Source organism: Brassica napus, chromosome C1 (genome assembly GCF_020379485.1).
Source record: "Brassica napus cultivar Da-Ae chromosome C1, Da-Ae, whole genome shotgun sequence".
NCBI lineage: Eukaryota > Viridiplantae > Streptophyta > Magnoliopsida > Brassicales > Brassicaceae > Brassica > Brassica napus.
Window position 1 is genome coordinate 20,287,288 of NC_063444.1, and position 22,717 is coordinate 20,310,004.

General features: G+C 36.1%; 4 protein-coding genes and 1 non-coding gene across 7 annotated transcripts; all 5 read right to left on the reverse strand.

Moving 5' to 3' along the window:
• Nucleotides 1-1,602: 1,602 nt before the first annotated feature.
• Nucleotides 1,603-3,413, reverse strand: LOC106352295 (protein POLLENLESS 3-LIKE 2). Its single transcript, XM_013791953.3, has 3 exons — nt 3,097-3,413; nt 2,822-3,034; nt 1,603-2,740 (listed from the first exon to the last, which is right to left on the reverse strand). The coding sequence occupies exons 1-3, from the start codon at nt 3,244-3,246 to the stop codon at nt 1,841-1,843; spliced, it is 1,263 nt and encodes a 420-aa protein (XP_013647407.2). The 5' UTR covers nt 3,247-3,413; the 3' UTR covers nt 1,603-1,840.
• A 2,032-nt stretch (nt 3,414-5,445) lies between these two features.
• On the reverse strand, nt 5,446-8,663 carry LOC106349040 (serine/threonine-protein kinase rio2). Of its 3 annotated transcripts, none has more exons than XM_013788918.3 (14): nt 8,506-8,663; nt 8,190-8,290; nt 8,048-8,094; nt 7,885-7,955; nt 7,695-7,808; nt 7,446-7,621; nt 7,265-7,353; nt 7,019-7,136; nt 6,818-6,891; nt 6,665-6,712; nt 6,405-6,573; nt 6,050-6,181; nt 5,840-5,932; nt 5,446-5,765 (listed from the first exon to the last, which is right to left on the reverse strand). In XM_013788918.3, the coding sequence occupies exons 2-14, from the start codon at nt 8,271-8,273 to the stop codon at nt 5,613-5,615; spliced, it is 1,368 nt and encodes a 455-aa protein (XP_013644372.1). In that variant the 5' UTR covers nt 8,274-8,290; nt 8,506-8,663; the 3' UTR covers nt 5,446-5,612. The 3 variants fall into 3 exon arrangements, with proteins under 3 accessions (XP_013644372.1, XP_013644373.1, XP_022550641.1); XM_013788919.3 differs by having other exon boundaries at nt 8,190-8,285; nt 8,506-8,656; XM_022694920.2 differs by lacking the exon at nt 8,506-8,663 and adding an exon at nt 8,376-8,394 and having other exon boundaries at nt 8,190-8,285.
• Nucleotides 8,664-8,829: 166 nt separating this feature from the next.
• Nucleotides 8,830-8,903, reverse strand: TRNAV-AAC. Its single transcript has one exon. It is a non-coding gene; the product is annotated as a tRNA-Val (tRNA).
• Nucleotides 8,904-13,536: 4,633 nt separating this feature from the next.
• LOC125579873 lies at nt 13,537-14,235 on the reverse strand. Its single transcript, XM_048743767.1, has one exon. It carries the CDS (start codon nt 14,233-14,235, stop codon nt 13,537-13,539), a length of 699 nt encoding a protein of 232 aa, XP_048599724.1.
• Nucleotides 14,236-19,864: 5,629 nt separating this feature from the next.
• LOC125579874 lies at nt 19,865-20,722 on the reverse strand. Its single transcript, XM_048743768.1, has 2 exons — nt 20,203-20,722; nt 19,865-20,022 (listed from the first exon to the last, which is right to left on the reverse strand). The coding sequence occupies exons 1-2, from the start codon at nt 20,720-20,722 to the stop codon at nt 19,865-19,867; spliced, it is 678 nt and encodes a 225-aa protein (XP_048599725.1).
• Between the last annotated feature and the right edge of the window lie 1,995 nt (nt 20,723-22,717).

Here is a 22,717-nt window from a genome sequence, read left to right on the forward strand (position 1 = left end):
CAGAATTACAAAATAGAAATTTCAGGAAACTTTCCTTTACGACTTACGGATAAAGATGAACTCATAATTACCTTACTTTTTGGAGAAAACAATATATTAGTTTCTAAAATAAAATTTCAAATTTTGTTCTTTCTATACAATGTCCACCTGGTACTTAATAGTATAAGTATGTTCTTTAAATAAAATATCAACTTAACTAAATGTTTAAATTCCAAATAAATTAACTTTTTCGACTAATGACTTTTTATTCTACTTTTGTTGTAGATTAGTCACAACCACTTATGTTATTCCACTTTGGACTAATTAATTACAAAATAAAGTAATACACTATTGTTGCTAACCAATGTCAAATATATCGAAAAAATATTATTTTTTTTAAATATTTTTATTTTTATATTTTTGAACATATTTTTAATTAAAAATATTAAATAAATTGTAAATTCATGTAAAATTTAAAAATACGAATCCACAACTCAAAATATTACAAACCACAAATAACGCACACAGTGTGAGATCAATATTTTGTAAAAGAAAAGAAGATGAAGATCATTAGAAGCCCTCACAGCATATCAATGCCATATTCCTTTAATATAAAAACAACTATTGGTTTTTTGGACAACGAAAACAACTATTGAAAACAATCAAAAGATATCTTATTACACATAATCTCTTCTCATCTAAAATTTTCTATAAGACAAAAATTATTATCATAAACATTTCTTTCAAATGCAAATCTAAAACAAAAACCACCAAATTATACAAAAAGTGATCACTTAGACCACAAATAAAATCTTCAACCGCCTTCGTTCCTATGAGAGTAAGTAAAATTTAAAATTCAGAATCTCATTCAAGACGTTCTTAGTGGTTATTTATCTAATAATTCACATTTATCTGCTATGCAGTGTTCTAGCTACCAACAACAAAAATCAAAGCTAAAACTTATTCCCTGATTATGATAGATATCTCACTATTTCCAAGTTTGTCTACCTATACTATGAATTAAGTAAATTGATTTCTATTACTAAGTTATGTTCACTTATTTATTTTAAAATAATTTCAGGCTCTCCAACTCAAAAGGATCCCATTACATCTACACTCCTTCTTCGTCAAAAAATCCACCATCTTATCTATGATTTTCTTTTCTGTTTTAAGACCGTAGTACCTACCCTTAATAATGATAATAATTTTCCTCTGGTTCTAAACATTATTTATACCAAATTTTTATTTTACAAATGATCTACCGTATCCTGGACAGCCACAAAAGTTTGACAAATCAAACAATAAACAGCTCGAACATCATCACATATGCGTTGGAATTTAAATATCTCATCATTTTAATTTTCTTACCTTTTATATAAATAATCCCATAGTCTAATCATAGACACAATATATTTAAACTCATTTTCCGCGCGTACAAAAACTCTAGTCAAATAGAAAATGGGGAAACAATGACTTGAGGGGTTTTCTCAATCTAATAATGGCTTTTGTTAGGATATGCGTTACAAAATCTCAACGTCTATCTTAAATATCTTGACTCTTGAGGTTTACATTGCTAGGTTTCCTGTCTCACTGATATGACTCGTGGATCCTTCTTCTTGTAGATTAGCAAAGATCATAACTTTCAACCTTCATTATGGTCAATGGCATTAATCGTGAAGAAGAATAAACAAAAAATGTAGCAACTTTATAAGCTGACAAAAACATTTCACCAAGGAGATTAAGAGCTCATCTCCATTTTTTTGGCATCACCAAGTACCCACCCCCAACTTTACTTAGAAAACTAATAAATTAGAATGAGATAAAATAGATTGGTTAGAGATTCTGATTGAGATAGCTCTCATCAGGCTCTTGGGCTTAGAAAGGACAAAGTGATATCCTGAAAAACCTTTAACCTCTTCTTGTCCACCACTTTCGTCCCTGTCCCCAAAACAGCCATGATCATGGCTTCTTCAAACTCCTTGTTGTCTGGTAACCCACACTCCATTGCTTTCTTCTCCATTGACAATCTTCTCTTAGCGTTTGTCTCTCCCTCATCACCACCACCACCACAACTCAACATTCCCATTGTTGTTTGGCTAGAAGATCTCGTTCTCTTGAGCTTCTCGTTATTGGAAGAGATGAATGGTTTTGCATCCACCCTTAATGGGTTGTTTACAACATTCACATTCGTCTTCACGTTCTCGTCACCGTATCCATCCGGCTTTGCCTTGGGCTTCACGCTCTCTTCTCTACAGGGCTGAGGCTGCCATACAGAGGAAGACCCAAACATCGCATCGAAAAGCCTCCTCTGCTCAACTCTATCACCCCCTCCTCTCCTCATCGTTTCAGAACCAAGATCACTGAGCATCTGTTGCGCTCTCTCGTAAGCCTTTAGGTGAGAACCCACTCCTCTAGGACCATCCACCACCGCTGGCTTCACACGTCTTAACGTCTCTTTAGCTTCATCGATCCTGCCTTGCTTCATAAGACAGATACCGAGATTACACATCTTGTTGTTGTCCGGTGCGATAGACAAGGCTCTCCTGTACGCTTCTTCAGCTTCAACGAAGTTATCTCTCTGCATCAAAGCCCATCCCAAGTTACCCAGTAGCCGAGTGGCTTCTTGCTCCACAGAGACTTGAAACTTCTTCCCCTGAGACCTAGCGGTTTTGGTTCGTTTGCCGTTAAAGGCGAGTCCTTTCTGTATCAACAAGAGCTTGTGTTTCAAAAGTGCGATCTGGTCATCTAATCTCCCACATCTCTGCAAACAACAACATACACAAAATCAAACAGTTGCAAAAGGAAACAGGGGAGATTGGGGTTTTTGTGTAAAAGGAAGGACCTTGTAGAGATCTAGGAGGATGTTGTCAAGAGACTCCTGGGCTTGATCTGAACACCTGACTCTGAGAGATTTAATGGCTTCAATGGCTTCTTCCGCACGGTCTTGCTGCTTCATCACTATGGCCATGTCTTTCAGAGCACTGTCCACTCTGTCTCCCGCATTAATGGCCGACCAGAACATATGAATTGCTCTCTCCGGATCCTTCTCTACTAACTGAATCCAAAAATCAATCAGATAAACCACAAAATCTAACACGGAACACAAGTGCTGTCTACCTGAACATTTTTGGCTCTGACATAAGGACTGTCTCCGATAGGAACTTTGTGGATCGCATGAAACGATTCAGACCGAGTTCGGGAGATACCGAGAGGCTTTGCAGGAGAACATGGGGCGGATTTGGTCGGCCTGAATACATCTTTCATCATCTTTGGGGAGAGTCAATGGAGAATAAGACAAATGAATCTCTGAGGAGTAGGAGGAGAAGATGTTGAGATTTTATTAAAAAAAAAAAGTTTAAATTTTTGACCGTTGAGATGACTAGCCGTTGCTTTGTATTTTTCTATTTCCGCTTAGTGAGGGAGCGTTTCTCATCTACTCCCTTAACTTGCATTATATTTTCTGATTTGCCCCTCTAAAACAAAAATCAAACACATTAAGACGAAATATCATTGAGAAATCGGCCAAAAAAACACTGAACTTTGCGGGAATTGCCAAAAGAAACCTTTACTCGAACCTGACCAATAAAACCCCGATTTTTTGTTGACTTTTTTAGTTAATTCACAAACTTACGGTTGACTAACCAAATTAACACACCGTTAACCGACAGTTAAGACAGTGTTAACTCACCGTTAATTACTGCCGTTTAGTGAAACTACGTCGTTTCATTCAGTTGTTTTGTTAAACACAAAATCTCAAGACGACGTCGTTTTGCTTAATTAAAATTGTTGTTGCTGCCTCGACTCGAACCCGTGCACTCGTGGTCGTAAGGGGGGTATTGCCACTGAGCTAGTGGACTTTTCGGAAGGTTATCACACATGTTTATTTTTATTGATCAAAAGATGTGTTTGATTGCAATCAAACAAAATGAAACCCGTGTTTGAACGTAACCCTAATTTCTCAAATCGATTTGGGGATTTCTCTTGTAGAGATGGTAAAGATGAAGTTCACAAGGAATGGAAAGGAGGTAATGATTTTCGGAGCGATGAGGAATTTCGATTACGGGAGTGACGAAGCGGTTCAAGAGTCGAAGAAGGGTGGAGAACGCGATGCTTCTGTGAGTTTGCCATCGCTGGAGAGATCGAGGATTCGTAAAAGCGTTGAAGGGATATCGATGTTGGCATCTACAGAGGTGTCGAAGGCGTCGAAGACTAGGCGGGGAACTTCATATGGTTCGCCTGCGTCATCTCCGGAGAAGACCACGAGGAGGGGAACTTCATATGGGTCGCCTGCGTCATCTCCGGTGAAGGCCACGAGGCGTGGTTCAACTCTGTCTCCTAGAGTTTCGAAGAAGCAGAAGGTAAATGTGGCTCTTTCTGGTGATGACAGAGAAGAATGGCCAGAGACTGAGATGTTGGCATCAACAGTTGCGAAGAAGACAAGGCGGGCATCTTGAACCTCTTCGTAGACAGCTTCATCTACCCATTTATACAAGTGATCCTAGACACAAATCATGAACACAATCTTTATATTCAAACAATTTCTCACTGACTACCTAGCCATTGAATCTTATGTTCTTATCTTAAACACAATCAAATTAAACACTTACATTTTGAAACGTTGGGCATCTAAAGAAAGTTCTTCCTGGATTGACCTTCGTTTTTGATGTGTATATCCCAGTTCTTCGACCACAACCGCATTGCTCCGGGATACCACGAATTCCCATCGTATTCACAGACGAATCCTCACAACCCGAACTCATCATGCGATACTCGAAGAAGGAGAGATGAGAATCGAGATTCTTAAGGACGAGATCGAAGAGAATCGCGAACTGGATTTATGATTTCGCCCATTTAGGGTTTATACCAATCGGAGGAGAAAACCGTCGTCTCTTTTTGATTCATTTAACTCGGATTCAAAGAGAATAAAAGAAACTGTGTTCGTATATCCATTGCAAAGTCCACTAGCTTAGTGGCAAAAACCCCTACCATTACACCCGAGTGCACAAGTTCGAGTCGATGGAACCCCATCTTTTTAATAAAAAAGTTAATGTAAAACGCCTCGTTTCATTAATTTGTCTTTAACTCGGATTCGAAGAATAAAAGATATTGTGTTCGTATAGCCATTGCAAAGTCCACTAGCTCAGTGGCAAAAACCCCTACCATTAAACCCGAGTACACGAGTTCGAGCCGTAGGAAACACATATTTTTAATAACACAGCTATATAAACGACGTCGTTTGTCTTTAATCAGACAAAGTGATGAAACGACGTCGTATACTTTAACACCCAAAATTAACGTCCGCTTAATTAACAGTTAACTCGGTTAACGGTGTGTTTATCTGGTCAGTCAATCGTAAGTTTCTTAATAAACCCGAAAAGTCAACAAAAGTTCAGGATTTTATTGGCTAGCCCATATGTCCAGGTTTCTTTTGGCAATTCCCGCAAAGTTCAGTGTTTTTTTGGCCGATTTCCCAAATATCATTTGATATTTTCATATAGAAAGTTTGAAACATATCCATATAATTTAGATATTCGAAGATTGAGAATAAGCCCGTTTACAACATTTAAAGGCCCATTAAGAAAAGTTTAGTGTAGTTTTGTTGTATCGTCCAAAATTGCTGCAAAAAGTTTTTATCACCAGCCGCCGCTCATGTTGTTGTGGATCTTGGAGTTTTGGGAACGGCCTCCTTTGTCCTTGTACGTATTTCTTGAAGACTGCGACTTTCTGCCTCCCCTGGCTGCTGCCATGGCTCTGCGTCTTTGTTTGCCCAGTTTTTTGTCCAGCTCCTGAAGCAAAGGAAGGTGCTTATTTGTTAAGTTAACTCAAAATACTCTCTCGAGTTACTAATAAAGATACTAACCTCATCTCTACCAGCTTCATCTCCACTGCTTTCTCCTTTCTCATTATCATCCAACTCAGCTTCTTCCTCAACTCCATCTGAACTTTTCTGCTCCTACAACATCATACCGAGCACAACAGTGTTTTTAGCACGAGGAGGATGAGCGAAAGCAGATAATATCTCCACTCTGTTCATGTTTCAGTTATAAGATGAACATGGACATTTTAATACCTTCTCTTGCAACTTTAATGATTTCATTTCATTTAGGTTTTCTTCTTCATTTGACTCGCAAGTTTCCTCTTCATCATCAGACTTCTCATTCTCGTCAGAATCTTCACTCTTCTCCATCCCACCTTCAATAAACTACATAAGACAGAAACCACATGTTCATTCTATATTCCATTCCACCGACAAACAGAGAGAGAGACCAGTGCTGCACATTAAAACATAACTAACGCATTAGGCCGTCTATAAGTCAAAATACTCACGCAATACCTAGAAGCAATCGATTATATATATGGTTCTTAAGTATATACAGCCCCAGAGAGATAACTAATGTTATCACTGAGGTTATAGGCTCACATACTTTATCGAGGTCATTCTGCTCCTTTTTAGTGAAACCACTAGCTTCTAGTTCTCTATCCAGAGCATTGGCATCTTTAGTTATATCATAGAAAGATGGTCTGCTGTTCTCATCCACTTCCACCTCTGTCTCATCCGCCTCATCCCTATCTTCTTGGAAAGTCATATTAAACCTTGAAGAAAGGATCAGAGTTCACAGAAATAGAGAATGTAAGGAACTATAAGAATGATGATATATAAATAAATAATCAATTGGTAACTAACCTTTTCCTGAAAAACTTGAATATGCATTCGATATCACGGTCAAAGTACCTGAAAGACAAAAAAAAAAAAAATACATAAACAAAACAAGAACACAGCATGGAAAATGAAAAGAGAGGACTGAGGCACGATCCAGAGATGAGAGACATCACATACATCTGTGCATTCTGGTGTGAAACAGATACCATTTGTGGGAAGTCAATCATCGTTAACTTCTCTTCATCATCAATCTATAAACAAAAGGTGTCAATGAAAATTATTAGTCAGCAGAGGACAAAACTAGTATAATTACAGAAGTAGTAAATAACTCATATAATGAGGCTGCTTTATATAGATGCATAAATGTAAGTATCTCACCATGATGTTGAATTCGTTGAAGTCGCAATGAATAAGACCATGCTCAGCCAAACGAACAACAATGCCTATAATCTTCTCGAAAACTGTCTCAGGGTTCTGTAATTGCTTCACCTGAACCCTGTCATAAATGATAATGTGAAAGATGTGATTCACAGCAGCAAGGTTCTCACTGTTTCTTAGTGGGTAAGTGAAGCAAACGGATCAACCTTCTAGTACTAGTAAATAGATATGCGGGTAAGTACTTACATGGGGTAGCCTTGGACAAGAGACATGATAACGCAGTGCCTATTGCAGTCAATAGCTTTTGGAACCGGAAAGTCATGTTCTTGCAAAGCCTGCTCATTCGGAAAGCGAAACAAAAGTATAGACAAAAAGATGATACGGCCACAAGAATAGTGTTACTAAATCAATGGAACGAGGCAGCAACCTTCATAAAAGCAAACTCCTTGAGAGCAGCAAGACGGGAGAGATACAACCAGCTGAAACTACTGCGATGCCTCAGGTAGTCACGCTTAGATTTGACAGCTCTGAAGGAGGTTCTCCCTAGTCTATGCAGCTTCATTGCTAAAATAGTTCCGTCTTCCTGAGCCACCTCAAATATGTCTATTACATGCAAACAACCCATAACAATCAGTAACTCTTCAGCAAAACAGATGGACCGAAATAAAAGACTTACCAGACTCTTTGCCAACCCCAATCTGACGACCAACACCGGTAAACACACCACGGTTAACCAACGTTTTAATGGCAAGAAAGTCGTAACCCAGATAAGTGAGTCGGAATCCATCATCTAGACAGAAAATAGAGAAATAAATAACCATGTGAATTTTCTAAGACTGCTAATATGAGAGAGAGACTCTACTCACATTTAGATCTGTCGTGATGCAAAAGCTTATACTTGAGCAAGTTCTTCAGGACCTTGTACGTGCCTCCATGTCTGTCCAAATATATATATAACAGGTATGTATGTGAGTTTACACAAATATGTTTCATAAAAACAAACAAGTAAGCATCAAGATGGGTGCATACTTGAGACCAGCAATGCGATCTACGAGCTCACAAGGAACAATCTCATGCTGCAAACACGTCAAAGAAAGTATTTTCAGAGGATAAAGTCAATAAACCCTAAACCCTAAAATTCAATCCCAAAAAAGGACAAGAGAAGACTGACGTTTCGCATGCCCATCTCCACAGCAGTGAGAACTCGAAAATCATCTTTGGATAGATATCTCAACACATTCACATCAAGCTTCATCCTTTACCCTTTCTACTCTGATTAAAAAAAAAAAAAAGATTACTAATTGATGTAATAGTGAATGAAACCCTAGCACTGCAAGTTCAGGATAACGCCCATTACAATTAAAGCAATCATCAAGGCCCTTTACGAAACACGTAGACGCAGACTAGATACGATTTAAATTCAGAATACTCTACGTAAATAGTTCCGACAAGAACGGAGACAGTAAGGTCTGTCGATGGATACAAACCTGAGCGATGCCAAAGCAAGTTGTTTATGTAAGAGGGAAGCCGTAGAAGCTTTCTTCACCAAAAACTTTGAGAGAGAGAGAGAGAGAGAGCGGCGCAAAGGGATGAAAAGTTTTCTCTCGTGTGAACTTCCAAATCTCAAGACCAACAATTATTAATCTCATTAAATTAGTGCGACATTATAAAGTTCCTGAATTGATCACCAAAGTCGTTGTAGTATAGTGGTAAGTATTCCCGCCTGTCACACGGGTAACCCGGGTTCGATTCCGGCAGCGCCGAAATGTTCTGTTTTATAAATTACGTCTATTAAAATTAAAAAATACAACTGGCTTCGTCCAGGTTCGAACTGGAGACCTTCAGTGTGTTAGACTGACGTTATAACCAACTACACCACGAAACCACTTTGTGTGTGTAATTACGTAAAAATATATCCCATATCTGAGTTGAATGGTTCTGCTTATCTGAATTTATGCAAGGATAAGCATGGTGTAGGTATTGCTAGCATCTTACTGTTTGTTTATCGAATTTCTTTTGTGTTTAAAACTATTGTCATCCTATGCATCTTTTGGTTGTCAAAGTTGATATCAATTTAAAGAGAAGTCCACTTAAAGACCGATGACGAGTATACAGAAATGCAAAGATAGAATATTCATGAAATCTTCCACATTTATGCATAACTAGCCACAGAAAAAACAAGAAAGTCACATGCCCAACAACAGGTTGTATCAGTATTCAAGAAATCGCTAAGCGGTATTAGCGATTAGGTGGATTATACGGGACCTACGCGCGCGGAGCCTATTCGTTAAAGAACTAATAATTTATTATATCTATATATATATATATATATATATATTTATTTATTTGGTTTTTAGGTTTTAATATAAAATTATTTGATAAATTATCAAAATTTAATATACACAACAAAATAAATTTGACATTTACGGATTTGTACTAACATTATTACTTAATTTAACCGATTTATAAGGGTCTAAACCGGTTTTAATCGTATAAATCGGATTTTAAGAAAATCGTTTCGGCTATGTCTGATTTGTACCATGACCAGCAAAATTTCAAGGTAAGATCTAAACCGAGAATCAAACAAGCTAATGATCCAACTAGGCATATGCGTTTTTATCCTAAACTGAAGTCTCTACGTTAACCCAAACTGAAAAAACTGAATTCTATTTGAATCGTTATAAACAAATATCCGAGCAGAATTTAAGAGTTATGTACTTTCGGATTCAGATACAATCTGAACCGAATCGAAATCCGAACTAGGATTCAAAATTAGTTAAATGTGTTAAATCTTTTTATATATGTTAAGGTAATTTAGATATTTTATAGTAGTTTAAAAGATTTTTGTAGTCAGACAAAAAATAAGAAGATTTTTGTAGTTTTTATTTGCTATTTTGAGTACTTCTTAATTAATTTAGATAGTCTAACTAGATTTTGTTTAGATTTTTGAATAATTTATATATTTTTGTTGTAAATGAAGTGTTGGGGAAATACTTCTGTTATTATTACTATCGACCAGAAGGTCCATATATATACAAGGTATTAGACCGTCATAAGGTCATGTTTATTCTAACAAGATAAGGATAAGGATAAATACTATGTTACAGATATACTTGGAATATATACTAGATAAACACATAGTCTCTGGTTGTCTTTATCATGTCTCGGATTGGGCCTGCAGTACGGGCTGGTCCATGGTCGATCATCATTTGGTTTATAACACTCCCCCTTGATCGACACATCCGGTACAGGTTCGTTGCATGCTTAATGTTGCTTCATTAAAACCTCTCCTGAAAAACCCCAAAACCAATGTGGCAAAATGGGAAACCAAGGACAGGAAAAAGAGTACAACACATGAACTCCCCTAGATGAATGCATCACTGTAGTAGACGCATTCCCATCTGGTATCCGAGTCTTCTTGAACGTTGAAGTTGCCTATGACTTGGTGAAGATGATCAGCTGGATTCTCCTTGAATGAACTTGTAAGTCTTGGATGAACTGATGGTGCTTCAAACGGTGCTCGGATGGACTTTATAATCTGCAATAAAACTTTACTTGCAGGTCCTTTTTCATGTCCCACGGATTCTCTTTGGTTATATGGCTTTCCCAAAACGTGGACATTCAATATATATTGAGTCATAGACCCAGAACACATACGAACAACTTTACTTCATATCTTTCGTTCATTCGGACTTATATCTCTTCGTATGTGCCAATGGCTTTATCCATTGTAACCAATCATTCTTTATTTTCTTTTGTCGATCCATGTTGAGCTATAGACCTTGTCTATATTCGTTCATAATCATGAGTGTCTAAGGTCATACCATCAATAATTATTTGCTGCAATGAAACTCATCACACAATGAATTCGCAGTCATACACTCATGTCCTTTGTACATGGTTATCGATCTTTTCTTGCTTTAGCAATGCTTATAATCATTAAGCCACGACCAGACATCCTTCTGGTCACTATCCTGGTTTATGGTTCTCACTTAGGCGTGCTGACACACACACACACGGCTATGATTTTTCTACAGACTTTCCATATGTAAAACATAGTCTGTTTAATCAATCGATAACTTGTATCATTGAACCTTTGAACCATTAAACCTTTTTCTCTCAGTTGGTCTTTATTATGATCACAAGGAATTATAATATTTTCTGTATGGACTGACTGTACTAAGTAAATACTTAGTCTTTCATATTACTTACAGCTGCTGTATATTACAATCCATAAACAACTTAGGAACAAAGCTTGTTCTATGAGAATTTCTTTCTCATATTTCTATGGTACGTTGATACCTTTATCCAGTGATCCATTTGCTGCTTACTACACCATTATTTCTTTAGTAAATATCCAGACAAAATTAAACTTGATTTTCTGTAGTAGCATCCACCATATAGGAGCATATCTCTTTATAAATTGTTTCTTGGTCCTTGTGAGTATCCTTGTGTAATCAAGCTATACTTGAACGTTATTTAGAAGGAACATGGACACACTATACCATGTGGTCATGTCCTTTAATCTCACGAAATTTCTTATCTCACAAGATCCATTCACTGGTTTCTTTCTTAGATGGCTTTTCTGTATGTACATGGTTACTACGCCCATCTGTCTTATAATTACTTTGAATTCTTTGAACACCCCACGTCCCTATATAGGTTTTATGAGTACTCTATGTGGGTTCATGATCCTCAGGTTATATCCTTCAAATCCCAAGTACTACAATCTTTTATGAGCTCTTATGTATGTAAATACATCTTTGGTGTTAACACTCTTTATCTTTAGTTTCATACTGTTCCAGACATGATCTAATTAGATTTTGAGATCTTATTATCCAAGACCTTTATACCTTGCAGTTTGGCGTCCCAAACTACATGGTCTGGTACCTTAGATGTGTGGTTGCGCAACCTTATTTCTCTGTCTGAACTGGTTTCTCTTATGAACTCGGATTTGTACGATTCTGAGCACCTTTCATTACTTTCCGAGGTTCCTTATTATTTGGAACTTATTTGTCTATCTCTAATAGACATTGTAGCAACTTGATTGTGTCTCTTAGACATCAAATTCGTGGTGCTTAAGCTGGTATGACATAGTCAATTTTTCTTTTCGGGTCAGTGTGTCTGGCATATATTTCTGCTAGCTTTTATATCTTTTGATCATATTCTTTTAGAACTTCTAGATCATAATATTTGGTCTGAGGATCTTGCCAAGACAACTATGGTTGATACCATTATATTTCTCTTTTACTCTTTACTCTTTATCAGCCTGATAACTTTCTCCTTTCAAAGTTGGATAATAAGATTACTATGTTTTGTAATCTGTGTTCTTGGCCACTTGATTAAATCATCCATGTTTGGCACAAGATACATTATAGTTTCGTGGAGGAAGTCTTATTTATCTAATATATATTTCCAATCATCATCTGAGGTTTCATCTTAAATGGCACACATATATGTGGTGGAATATTCGTATTTTCTTAAGATGGTTTGTGTATATGTCTGGTTTATGACCTGGGAATGTCTATGCTTACATGTATGGCTTGATGTAAATCAATATTTATATACATAATGTCCTTAAGCTTTAGGCTGGACGTGGTGATGTACCATTAGTGAGAGCTTTAAAGCTTTCCAGCCGTGTATATTATGGTTGTAAACCATGGAATCCAAATTTATGATATGATCATGGACTGTGGGTTTTAGTCCTCTCTCCCCCTCATGAACATACTCATAATTTCGTAGTGCTTAGGACAGTGGAGCCTTAATTATTTTAGTGATTTTCCCTTTTGTGTACTTATAACACATTGTGAGATTTTATGGGATCACTTTTGTGCCTTAATTAATTTTTCATCATGTTTTGGATCAAGATGGCTAATCTGGTCATGCCATAAGTGTTTATTTCGTGGTGAACCATACTGGTTACCATGGCTTTATGCCTCTTTCATACTGATCCTTAGCATAGAATAAATCAGTAGAAAATATGGGTATAGGCATTCATAATGCTTTTAGGAATTTTTCAAAAATCTGAAAGGAATCGTATTTTCTTTGCTCACTGGTTCAATGTAGAAAACATTGAAATTTTTTTTTCTTTATAACTCAATGGGTCTGAATAATGTCGTGTCTTTTGCCATTGTCAGTACCAATTAATTGATTTCAAGTGATTGTAGGAAGGTAAAGTTGAACCTATACAATCAAGATGAAGTTAAATCTATGCGAGAAATCAATCTATCAGTGAACTGACTCATTAGTCTACACCCAACAATTGATTTTATGTGATTGCAGGAAGGTAAAGTTAAACCTATACAATCAAGGTAAAGTTAAACCATGCATGAAATCAACTATCAGTGGACTGATTATCCTTTTATTAAGGTTTTATTTGTTATTTAATCAAGAATCATCAAGCAAGACCAAGCAAGATAATATATAAAAACAAAATCGTTTTTATTATTTCAATAACATAAATGAATAACAAATAAATCAAATCAGATATGAAAACATAAAATCAGAATGTCGGAAAATTATTCAATGTATAATCCGACCTCATGGTCCATGAGTGTCCACTCGGAATCCTCCTCAGATCTCTTCTTATCAAATGTGGCTTTATTAGCTTCAGGGATTTTCATCTCACTGTCTAGTACTTCATAATATATCTCCATGATGTCATTAAACCGTCTGATGTTATCCATCATTTTCTGCTTCTTTTGCTCAATGTCTAATAAATATGAGAACAGGTCATAATAGGTGGTGAAACCTTTGGCCTGATGTGATAACAACACTTCCTCTGAATGGAATGTGTCACGAGTTTTGTTTAACAAATCCTCGTTTGTTACCAATTCACCACATAGTCTAAGACTATAGGTGATTCTCATAAGATCAGAGTGATAATTGTCCACGGATTCATAATCCTGGAACCTTAGAGCTTCCCATTTTTTCTTGGATTCGTGCAACAATGGCTCACAGAATCTAGAATTCAAAAATGACCAGAGATTATGAGGATCATTAACATATCCAAACTCGTCTCTTAGGTCCTCACAGAGATGGTGTCGCATAATCATTATGGCTCTGTGTCTTTCACACGCAAGGGTGTCATTGCCATACTTGATGCACTTCCCAAGTCCTCTAGACTTCAAGACGGCTGAAGTGTTTATAGCCCAATCAAGATAATTATCTCCAGAGAGATCAAGGGCTTTGTAATCTGAGGGTATGAAACTCGACATCTGAAATCATTATTCAAAACAGGTCTTAATCAAGTAATCTTTTTGAAAATTTTCATGCTTCATATCAATGCCACACACGGACCAAAAGAAATTTTTTTTCTAAATGATGCATTTTCTTAAAACCATACGGTTTAAGGTGTGGATCAATGTATTTTTCAGATTTAAGGTCCTCTTATTTCAAACACAAGGTTTCAAGGTCTTTAGGGATTCTATCTTAGATGATCAGGAAAATGTTCCATATTTTCTTCATCCCATTGGATCGGATCATTTAGTATAATGATTTTTTTTTTCAGTTCAGATCAGATTTCTTGAAAACTATGAATGATCTATATCCCTAACAGTCGAGATTTCATGTTCAGTATGCAATATTAGTATGCAAACAATATGCAATCAAGCAAATCAATTCAATCATGAAATCAGGTTAGGGTTTTCGAAAAATATACCATATATTTATTATTATTATTTTTTTTCGAAAAATAATTAAATCAGAAATTATTGTGACTTAAAAAAATAAATCAGGAAGATTTGATTTATTCAAGTAATTTATTATATACTTTTTGATTTAAAAATAAATATATTTTCTCAGATATCTCTAATATTTCGATTTTAAATATTAAAAAAAATTTTTTTTTTTCAATCCTAATCAAGTTCTAGTCGTTATCAATCATCAGGAAAACAAATTTCTCAGACAAGAACAGGAGGTAAAACCACGGATTAATATATGAAACCATGATCAGATTTTTAAAAAAAATTATGTAACATGCAGTCCTTAACAGTTCTGAAAACTTTTGATGGGTTGATCGGTCTATCAGTTAGAGATCTTCCTGGTTAGCTGATGGATTGCTCGGAATTATTGTTTTTGTTGCTGCTTGTTTGAATAGGAGACTAGTATATGGTTGAGAGAGATTTTGGTTTCTGGAACAAATTTTCCGCCTGTATTGTAGCTGAGCGTGAGGGCGCGTCCGAACTCCGATTGATGCGGGGTTAGCGGCGTTGGCTTCGTCTCGTCAAGAGCTTTAATTTGGTATCTGGCTCGTCGTCTGGATCCACCGGAGTTGAGGAATAGAGCTGTTTGAAGTCCGTCGGGAATTATGGTTTTTACTGCTCGGATTTATTTCTGGTTTTTAGGGTTAGGGTTTATGAGAGCAACGTCGTGCTGATAACGTGTTGTAAATGAAGTGTTGGGGAAATACTTCTGTTATTATTACTGTCAACCAGAAGGTCCATATATATACAAGGTATTAAACCGTCATAAAGTCATGTTTATCCTAACAAGATAAGGATAAGGATGAACACTATGTTACAGATATACATGGAATATATACTAGATAAACACATAGTCTCTGGTTGTTTTTATCATGTCCTGGATTGGACCTGCAGTACGGGCTGGTCCATGGTCGATCATCATTTGGTTTATAACAATTTTGATAAAAAATTGAGATTACTTTTTGACGATAATCTGATCCGAACTGAACTTTGAAAGAACTAAACCCGACCCAAAAGTTAGTAAAACCAAAATGATGTTGTTTAATAGTAACCGAGATAGAAGGTTTATAAGTATTATTCTATATAGTTTTATTTCTGAGTAATAAAGAGAGAGAGTTGACGTGAGATGTGAGTGAGAGAGAGTTGACGTGAGATGTGAGTGAGAGAGAGTTATAAGATTGATTTTTTTACTTTTTTTCATATATCTGTTATAACAAAGGAGAGCACAAAGGTATTTATAGGGAGAAGAGGTCGGTCTATTTAACCGACTACAAACTACAAGACAAAATAAGAGATAAACATTATCTCTTCAAGTAGATAATCATATTTGATATTATATTTTTAAACACTCCCCCTTGATTATCTATCTTGTATTACGTAATGCCTCGTTAAAAACCTGGTCATGGAAAAACCCATTGGGACAAAAACCATGACAAGGGAAAAAGAGTACACTGCCGTAATCTCCCCCTGAGATAGTAGGCGTAGCTTTCTCATCATAGGTCACGCAAATGCCGCATTCCAATACCGTAGACATGTTTTCGGAATGTTGTAGTCGGAAGAGCTTTGGTGAACAAGTCAGCCGGATTTTCGCATGACCGTACATACTCAATGTCCACTTCTTTATTTTTCTCGAGCTCCCTTACGTACGAGAAAAATCTTGGAGGGATGTGTTTTGTTCTGTCGCTCTTAATGTAGCCTTCCTTGAGTTGAGCAACACAAGCCGAATTATCTTCAAATATTTTCGTCGGCTCTTTCTCGTTGACCATTCCGCTTGATTCTTGTATGTGGTGACTCATTGACCGAAGCCACACACATTCTCGATAAGCTTCGTGAAGCGCAATAGTTTCTGCATAATTTGAAGATGTCGCAACCAGAGTTTTTTTCTGGGACCGCCAAGAGATCGCGGTTCCACCAATTGTAAAAACGTAGCCGGTTTGCGATCGAGTCTTATGAGGATCTGATAAGTATCCTGCATCTGCAAAACCAACCATACCAAACTCGGGTTTTCTAAAATACATTAACCCTAAATCAATTGTACCTTGGAGGTAACGGAATACATGCTTTATTCCGTCTCAGTGTCTGCGAGTAGGAGCAGAACTATATCTTGCCAGTAGATTAGTAGCAAAAGCTATATCTGGTCTGGTACAGTTTGCAAGATATAACAGCCCACCGATAGCACTCATATAAGGTACTTCTGGACCTAATATCTTCTCGCTATCTTCGCAGGGCCTAAAAGGATCACTCTCAACATTGAGAGATCTACCTATCATTGGAGTACTCAAAGGAGTCGCTTTATCCATACGAAAGCGTTTCAATAACCTTTTCGTATAGTTTGATTGATGCACAAATATTCCTTCTCGGAGATGCTCTATCTGGAGTCCAAGACAAAACTTTGTCTTGCCAAGATCTTTCATTTCGAACTCCTCTTTCATATGAGTTCGAGCATCATCAACCTCCTTTTGAGTTCCAATTATGTTCAGGTCATCTACATATACAGCAATGATCACAAAGCCAGATGACGATTTTTTTATAAAAACGCATGGACATATCGCATTACTCACATATCCTTTACTCAAAAGATATTCACTTAAGCGATTGTACCACATGCGTCCGGATTGCTTTAATCCGTAAAGTGATCGCTATAACTTGACCGAACAAATCTCCCTGGATTTTTCTTTCAATGCTTCAGGCATTTTCAATCCCTCAGGGAGTCTCATATATATATCATTATCCAACGATCCATATAAATATGCAGTCACAACGTCCATGAGATGCATCTCAAGATTTTTAGACGCCGGCTCATCAAAAATCTAAACGTAATTGCATCCATTACCGGGGAATACGTTTCCTCAAAATCAATTCCCGGTCTCTGAGAAAAACCTTGGGCAACTAATCGGGCTTTATATCGTGTTACTTCATTTTTCTCACGAATACCCACTTATACCCAACACGATTTACGTTCTCAGGCGTTATGACTATAGGTCCAAAGACATTTCTTTTATTTAGGGAGAGTAATTCAATTTGAATGGCCTTCTTCCACTCCTCCCAATCATGTCTTCTCTGACATTCCAAAATGGACCTTGGATCGGGATCATCATTTTCATGATCGATCTCTTTGGACACAGAAAAGGAGAACATTCCATCAACATCTTTTATCTTATTTCTGATCCATAACTTTTCATCTCGGGCGTAGTTGATGGAAATCTCATACTTTTCTGTTCCCTTCTCGTCATCTGGATCATCTTTATCTATGCCTTCTTTCAGATATTTTTCAGTATCAGGTTCTTCTGGAACCTTTCTATTTATGTCTTCTTTCAGACATCTTTCAATATCAGGTTCTTCTAGAACCTTACTTTGTTCATCCAATTTCTTTTTCTTTCGGGGATTTTTTATCTTTAGAACCCGCTGGCCTCCCCCTCTTTAACTGAACCCTAGGTTCATTCATTTTATTTCCATCAGTTTGTTCTTTAGGAACATCAACTCTTGATGGAACATTTTCAGCGGGTATACATGACTTCGTCATCCTTCTTGTATCTGTGAACGCATCTGGTAACTGGTTTGCCAAATTATGCAAATGCACAATTTTCTGAACTTCCAGTTCTCTTTGATTCGTAGGGGGATCAAGGTGTAACAACGACGGTGTACACCATGTAATCTCTTGAGGAATTTTACCAATTCCTCCCCCTAACGCTGGAAATTCATCTTCATTAAAATGGCAATCGGCAAACCTTGCCGTAAACATATCACCAGTTACTGGTTCCAAATATCTTATTATACTTGGTGACGTATAACCCACATATATTCCCAATCTCCTTTGTGGGTCCATTTTTGTTCTTTGTGGCGGAGCTATCGGAACATAGACCGCACACCCAAAGACACGGAGATGGGATACATCTGGCTCTTGCCCAGATGCCAATTGTAATGGGGAGTACTTATGATATGCACTCGGTCTTAACCGAACCAGTGCAGCCGCATGCAATATAGCATGTCCCCATACAGAAATTGGGAGCTTTGTTCTCAAGACTAACGGTCTTGCAATCAACTGCAACCGTTTTATCAATGACTCGGCCATGCCATTTTGTGTATGCACATGGGGAACTGGATGCTCCACATCAATCCCCATTGACATACAATAATCATCAAAGGCTTGCGATGTAAATTCACCAGCATTATCAAGCCTTACTTTCTTAATGGCATACTCTGAGAACTGCGTTCTCAGCTTTATTACTTGGGCAATGAACTTTGCGAAAGCCGTATTTCGTGTCGTCAAAAGAGACACACTTGACCATCTACTAGATGCGTCAATCAATACCATGAAATACTTAAATGGCCCGCACGGTGGGTGGATCGGCCCACATATATCACCATGTATTCTTTCTAAAAACATTGGTGATTCATTGCCTACTTTTGCTGGTGATGGCCGAGTTATAAGTTTTCCTTGAGAACATGCAGTACATGTAAATTCGCCCGTTTGCAAAAATTTTCCGTTTTTCAACGGATGGCCATTCGAATTTTGCACTATCTTTCTCATCATGACTGAACCAGGATGTCCTAGCCTCTCATGCCAAATCTTAAATGTATCAGTAAACTTCATGTTTACCACGGCATAGGACTCAGTCATGGTTATTTTCGTACAATATAGTCCAGAGGATAACATTCTTAACTCTTCCAATATATGTTTCCTCTCGGACTTAATGCAAAGAAATTCAATGCCATCTTTACTCATAGTCTCAATATGATATCCATTTCTTCGGATATCCTTAAAACTTAACAAGTTTCTATGAGACTCGGGGGAATACAATGCATCACTTATTTCAAATATTGTTCCCCCTGGCATTGAAAATTTTGCTCTTCCAGAGCCCATAATAATTTTTGCATTACCAGATATTGTACTTACGCTTCCAACGTAATCTTTTATTTTGAGACTGGAGAAATATTTCTTATCTTTAATTATCGTGTGCGTTGACGCACTATCTGCCAAACACAGATCTCCATCCATAGTCTCAAAGTTTGACATTTTCTGAGTATAAAATATTCATAAAACATATATTATTAAACATCAAACATGACAAACATAACATATATCTTACAACAAAAGATATAGATACTATAATACAGTTTATTTATATCACATCGATCTACATCACTCATCGATACTCTCTGGCTCAACCAGAAAGTCTGATACGTCGAGATGAGTATCATCTTTCAAACCATGAAAGGATGGCCCAGGTTCATCAGAGATGAAGTTTGTTTCACCTCTTCCTTTCTCTTTTCCCTTTTGGGATTCTCTATATAGATCGGCTAAATGTTTTGGCGTACGACAATTACGTACCCAATGACCTTTCATGCCGCATCTGTAGCAAACCTTTCCTGTTTGCCTTTTATCATCCTGGCCCTTTTCATTCCTTTCATTTTCGTGGAAGTCTTTATTATTTCTTTCATCATAGGGACGGAATCTTCTTCCTCGTCCTCTTCCACGACCATGATAACGGTTTCCACCACGTCCACGACCTCGTCCTCTTCTATTATCATAACTGGATGATGCAACATTCGCTTCAGGGAATGGAGCAGATCCAGTGGGACGAGCTCGATGGTTTAAAGTCACGAGTTGATTATTCTGCTCCGCTACAAGGAGGACTTGCATCAACTCCGAGTAACGGGTATATCCATTCACCCGGTACTGTTGCTGCAAGATTACATTTTCAGGATGGAACGTGGAGAGAGTTTTCTCGATCATATCATAATCACTTATTTTCTCTCCACATAACATCATCCTCGAAGTAATTCCGAACATCGCGAAATTAAACTCACTAACACTTTTGTAATCCTGGAACCGGAGATGGATCCACTCGTGTTTAGCTTTCGGTAAGATCACATATTTCTTGTGATCGAACCTCTCTTTTAAAGATTTCCAGAGGTCACAAGGATCCTCTTTCGTAATATATTTATCCTTTAAACCATCATGGATGTGATGTCGTAAAAATATCATGGCTTTAGCCATTTTCTCATCCGACACCGTTTTTGAACTATCGTGGTTTCCAAAACCCCGTTTCCTCTCAGGTGCATATTTGCACCCACTGCCCAGGTCATATAATTATTTCCCGTAATATCCAGGGCATTAATTTCGAGCTTTGTCAAATTCGACATGATAACTGTATTCATAGAATAATATTATAAATATAGTAAAAACGGAAATTTAAATGCATAATTTAAATGCAAAAATTAAAGACATAAAATAAAAGCATAAACTTAAATTGCATAAATTTAAATTGCAGAAATTTAAATAGCATAAATAAAATCGGGAGGCTCAGCCTACCACATGATCCGAGTAGTCATAGACTACCATATTGATCATTTTTCAAAGTCCGAGGAGACATGGTCTACCATTTTGACTTTTACTTATTTCAAGGTCCGAGGAGACTTAGTCTGTCATTTTTGACCTTTTATTTTTATTCACGGAGGCAAAGCCTACCACGTGTTTCTCTGATCGTGAAGGCATAGCCTACCATAACGATCAGTCGGGGAAGGCAGCGCCTATCATCCCGAAAAATAAACGGAGAAGGTCCAGCCTCTCACTCCGAAATAATAATAAAATTTAAATAAATTAAGTATATTGAAATACATAAATTTAAACATTACCTCGGCTGGTTTAAGAACTTTCGGATTGATAAGCCTCAGTTGGTCAGGACCTCGTGCTGATAACGTGTTGTATAATAGTAACCGAGATAGAAGGTTTATAAGTATTATTCTATATAGTTTTATTTCTGAGTAATAAAGAGAGAGAGTTGACGTGAGATGTGAGTGAGAGAGAATTATAAGATTGATTTTTTTCCTTTTTTTCATATCCCTTATATATTAATTGAGGAACATTTGAAAAGATGTAACCTCAATTTTGTATTAATTAAAAGAGGCCCCAATGCATAGGTGGCACTCAATTAGGTAGTCAATTACATTCAATTAAAAAATAAGTAGGTCCACATTCGATTTTTATATGTTGTTAGATACATAAGTTGGTCAAACTATATGATATAATGATATGATATGATATTTTCTTTCCTTAAATAAAACCTACGGAATTACCATAAATGACTAATATATATATGACAATTAATGAGTTTAATAATAAAGATTTGATAACAATGTATATCTCCTCCATCATTTTTTTGTTTAATTTTATATTATTAAAATAAATTAAACAATCAAATTAGCTATAAAAATAAAATTTAGATTTTTTCGTATATGTTATATTTTGAATTTTTAAAAACGACAATAAATGACTAAAACTATTAAAATTATTATGTTAAAAATTAATGATCAATTGGTTTAACATTTTTATTATAAGAAGATACACATGATTTAAAAACCATATGAGTAAAAAATATCATTTAATAATAAAATAAATATATATATATATATATATATATATTAAACACTATATACCATAAGATTACATAAATATTTTAATATTAAAACTTTCAATGAATTTTCAAGAACATTTATAAATTATAAACTTATTAAAGATTTCAGATTGAAAATTTTGTTATCGATGATTTAAATATTTTGTTATAAAACGATATGAATGATCATAGAACTGTATGATTATAAATTCTTATTTAATAAATAACTATACAAAATATACTATTCCTAGAAAAATAGGTTGGTCCATCTTAACTTATATTGCACTTTTTATTAAACTAACTATCGAATTGATAAATAACGTACCAAAAAATATTTTGCACTTTCCTTAAATAAAAGCTACGAAATTACCTAATATGATTAACGTATATGTGAAAATTAATTATAATGAATAATAAATATTTGATAACAATTTTTGTATCTTAGTTCTTTTTTTAATTTTATATTATTAAAATATATTTAAAAATCACATTAAATATATAATAAAAACATTTATAATTTTTCTTATATGTTATATTTTGAATTTTTCAAAACGTCTATAAATTATTAGAAATTTGAATATCCTCACTCTGAAAATTTT

Bases quoted from the DNA above. Each gene is read 5' to 3' on its own strand.
- LOC106352295 (XM_013791953.3), bottom strand. From the start codon at position 3,246: ATGATGAAAGATGTATTCAGGCCGACCAAATCCGCCCCATGTTCTCCT. The intron at 3,035-3,096 runs GTAGACAGCACT...TTTTGGATTCAG, and splicing joins TCAGAGCCAAAAATGTTCAG to TTAGTAGAGAAGGATCCGGA. The intron at 2,741-2,821 runs GTCCTTCCTTTT...TGTTGTTTGCAG, and splicing joins TCCTCCTAGATCTCTACAAG to AGATGTGGGAGATTAGATGA.
- LOC125579873 (XM_048743767.1), bottom strand. From the start codon at position 14,235: ATGTCGAGTTTCATACCCTCAGATTACAAAGCCCTTGATCTCTCTGGA.
- LOC106349040 (XM_013788918.3), bottom strand. From the start codon at position 8,273: ATGAAGCTTGATGTGAATGTGTTGAGATATCTATCCAAAGATGATTTT. The intron at 6,713-6,817 runs GTATGTGATGTC...TTTGTCTTTCAG, and splicing joins TCACACCAGAATGCACAGAT to GTACTTTGACCGTGATATCG. The intron at 5,766-5,839 runs GTTAGTATCTTT...CCTTTGCTTCAG, and splicing joins ATGAAGCTGGTAGAGATGAG to GAGCTGGACAAAAAACTGGG.
- LOC125579874 (XM_048743768.1), bottom strand. From the start codon at position 20,722: ATGGCTAAAGCCATGATATTTTTACGACATCACATCCATGATGGTTTA. The intron at 20,023-20,202 runs GTCGTGGAAGAG...CAAAACATTTAG, and splicing joins TGGTGGAAACCGTTATCATG to CCGATCTATATAGAGAATCC.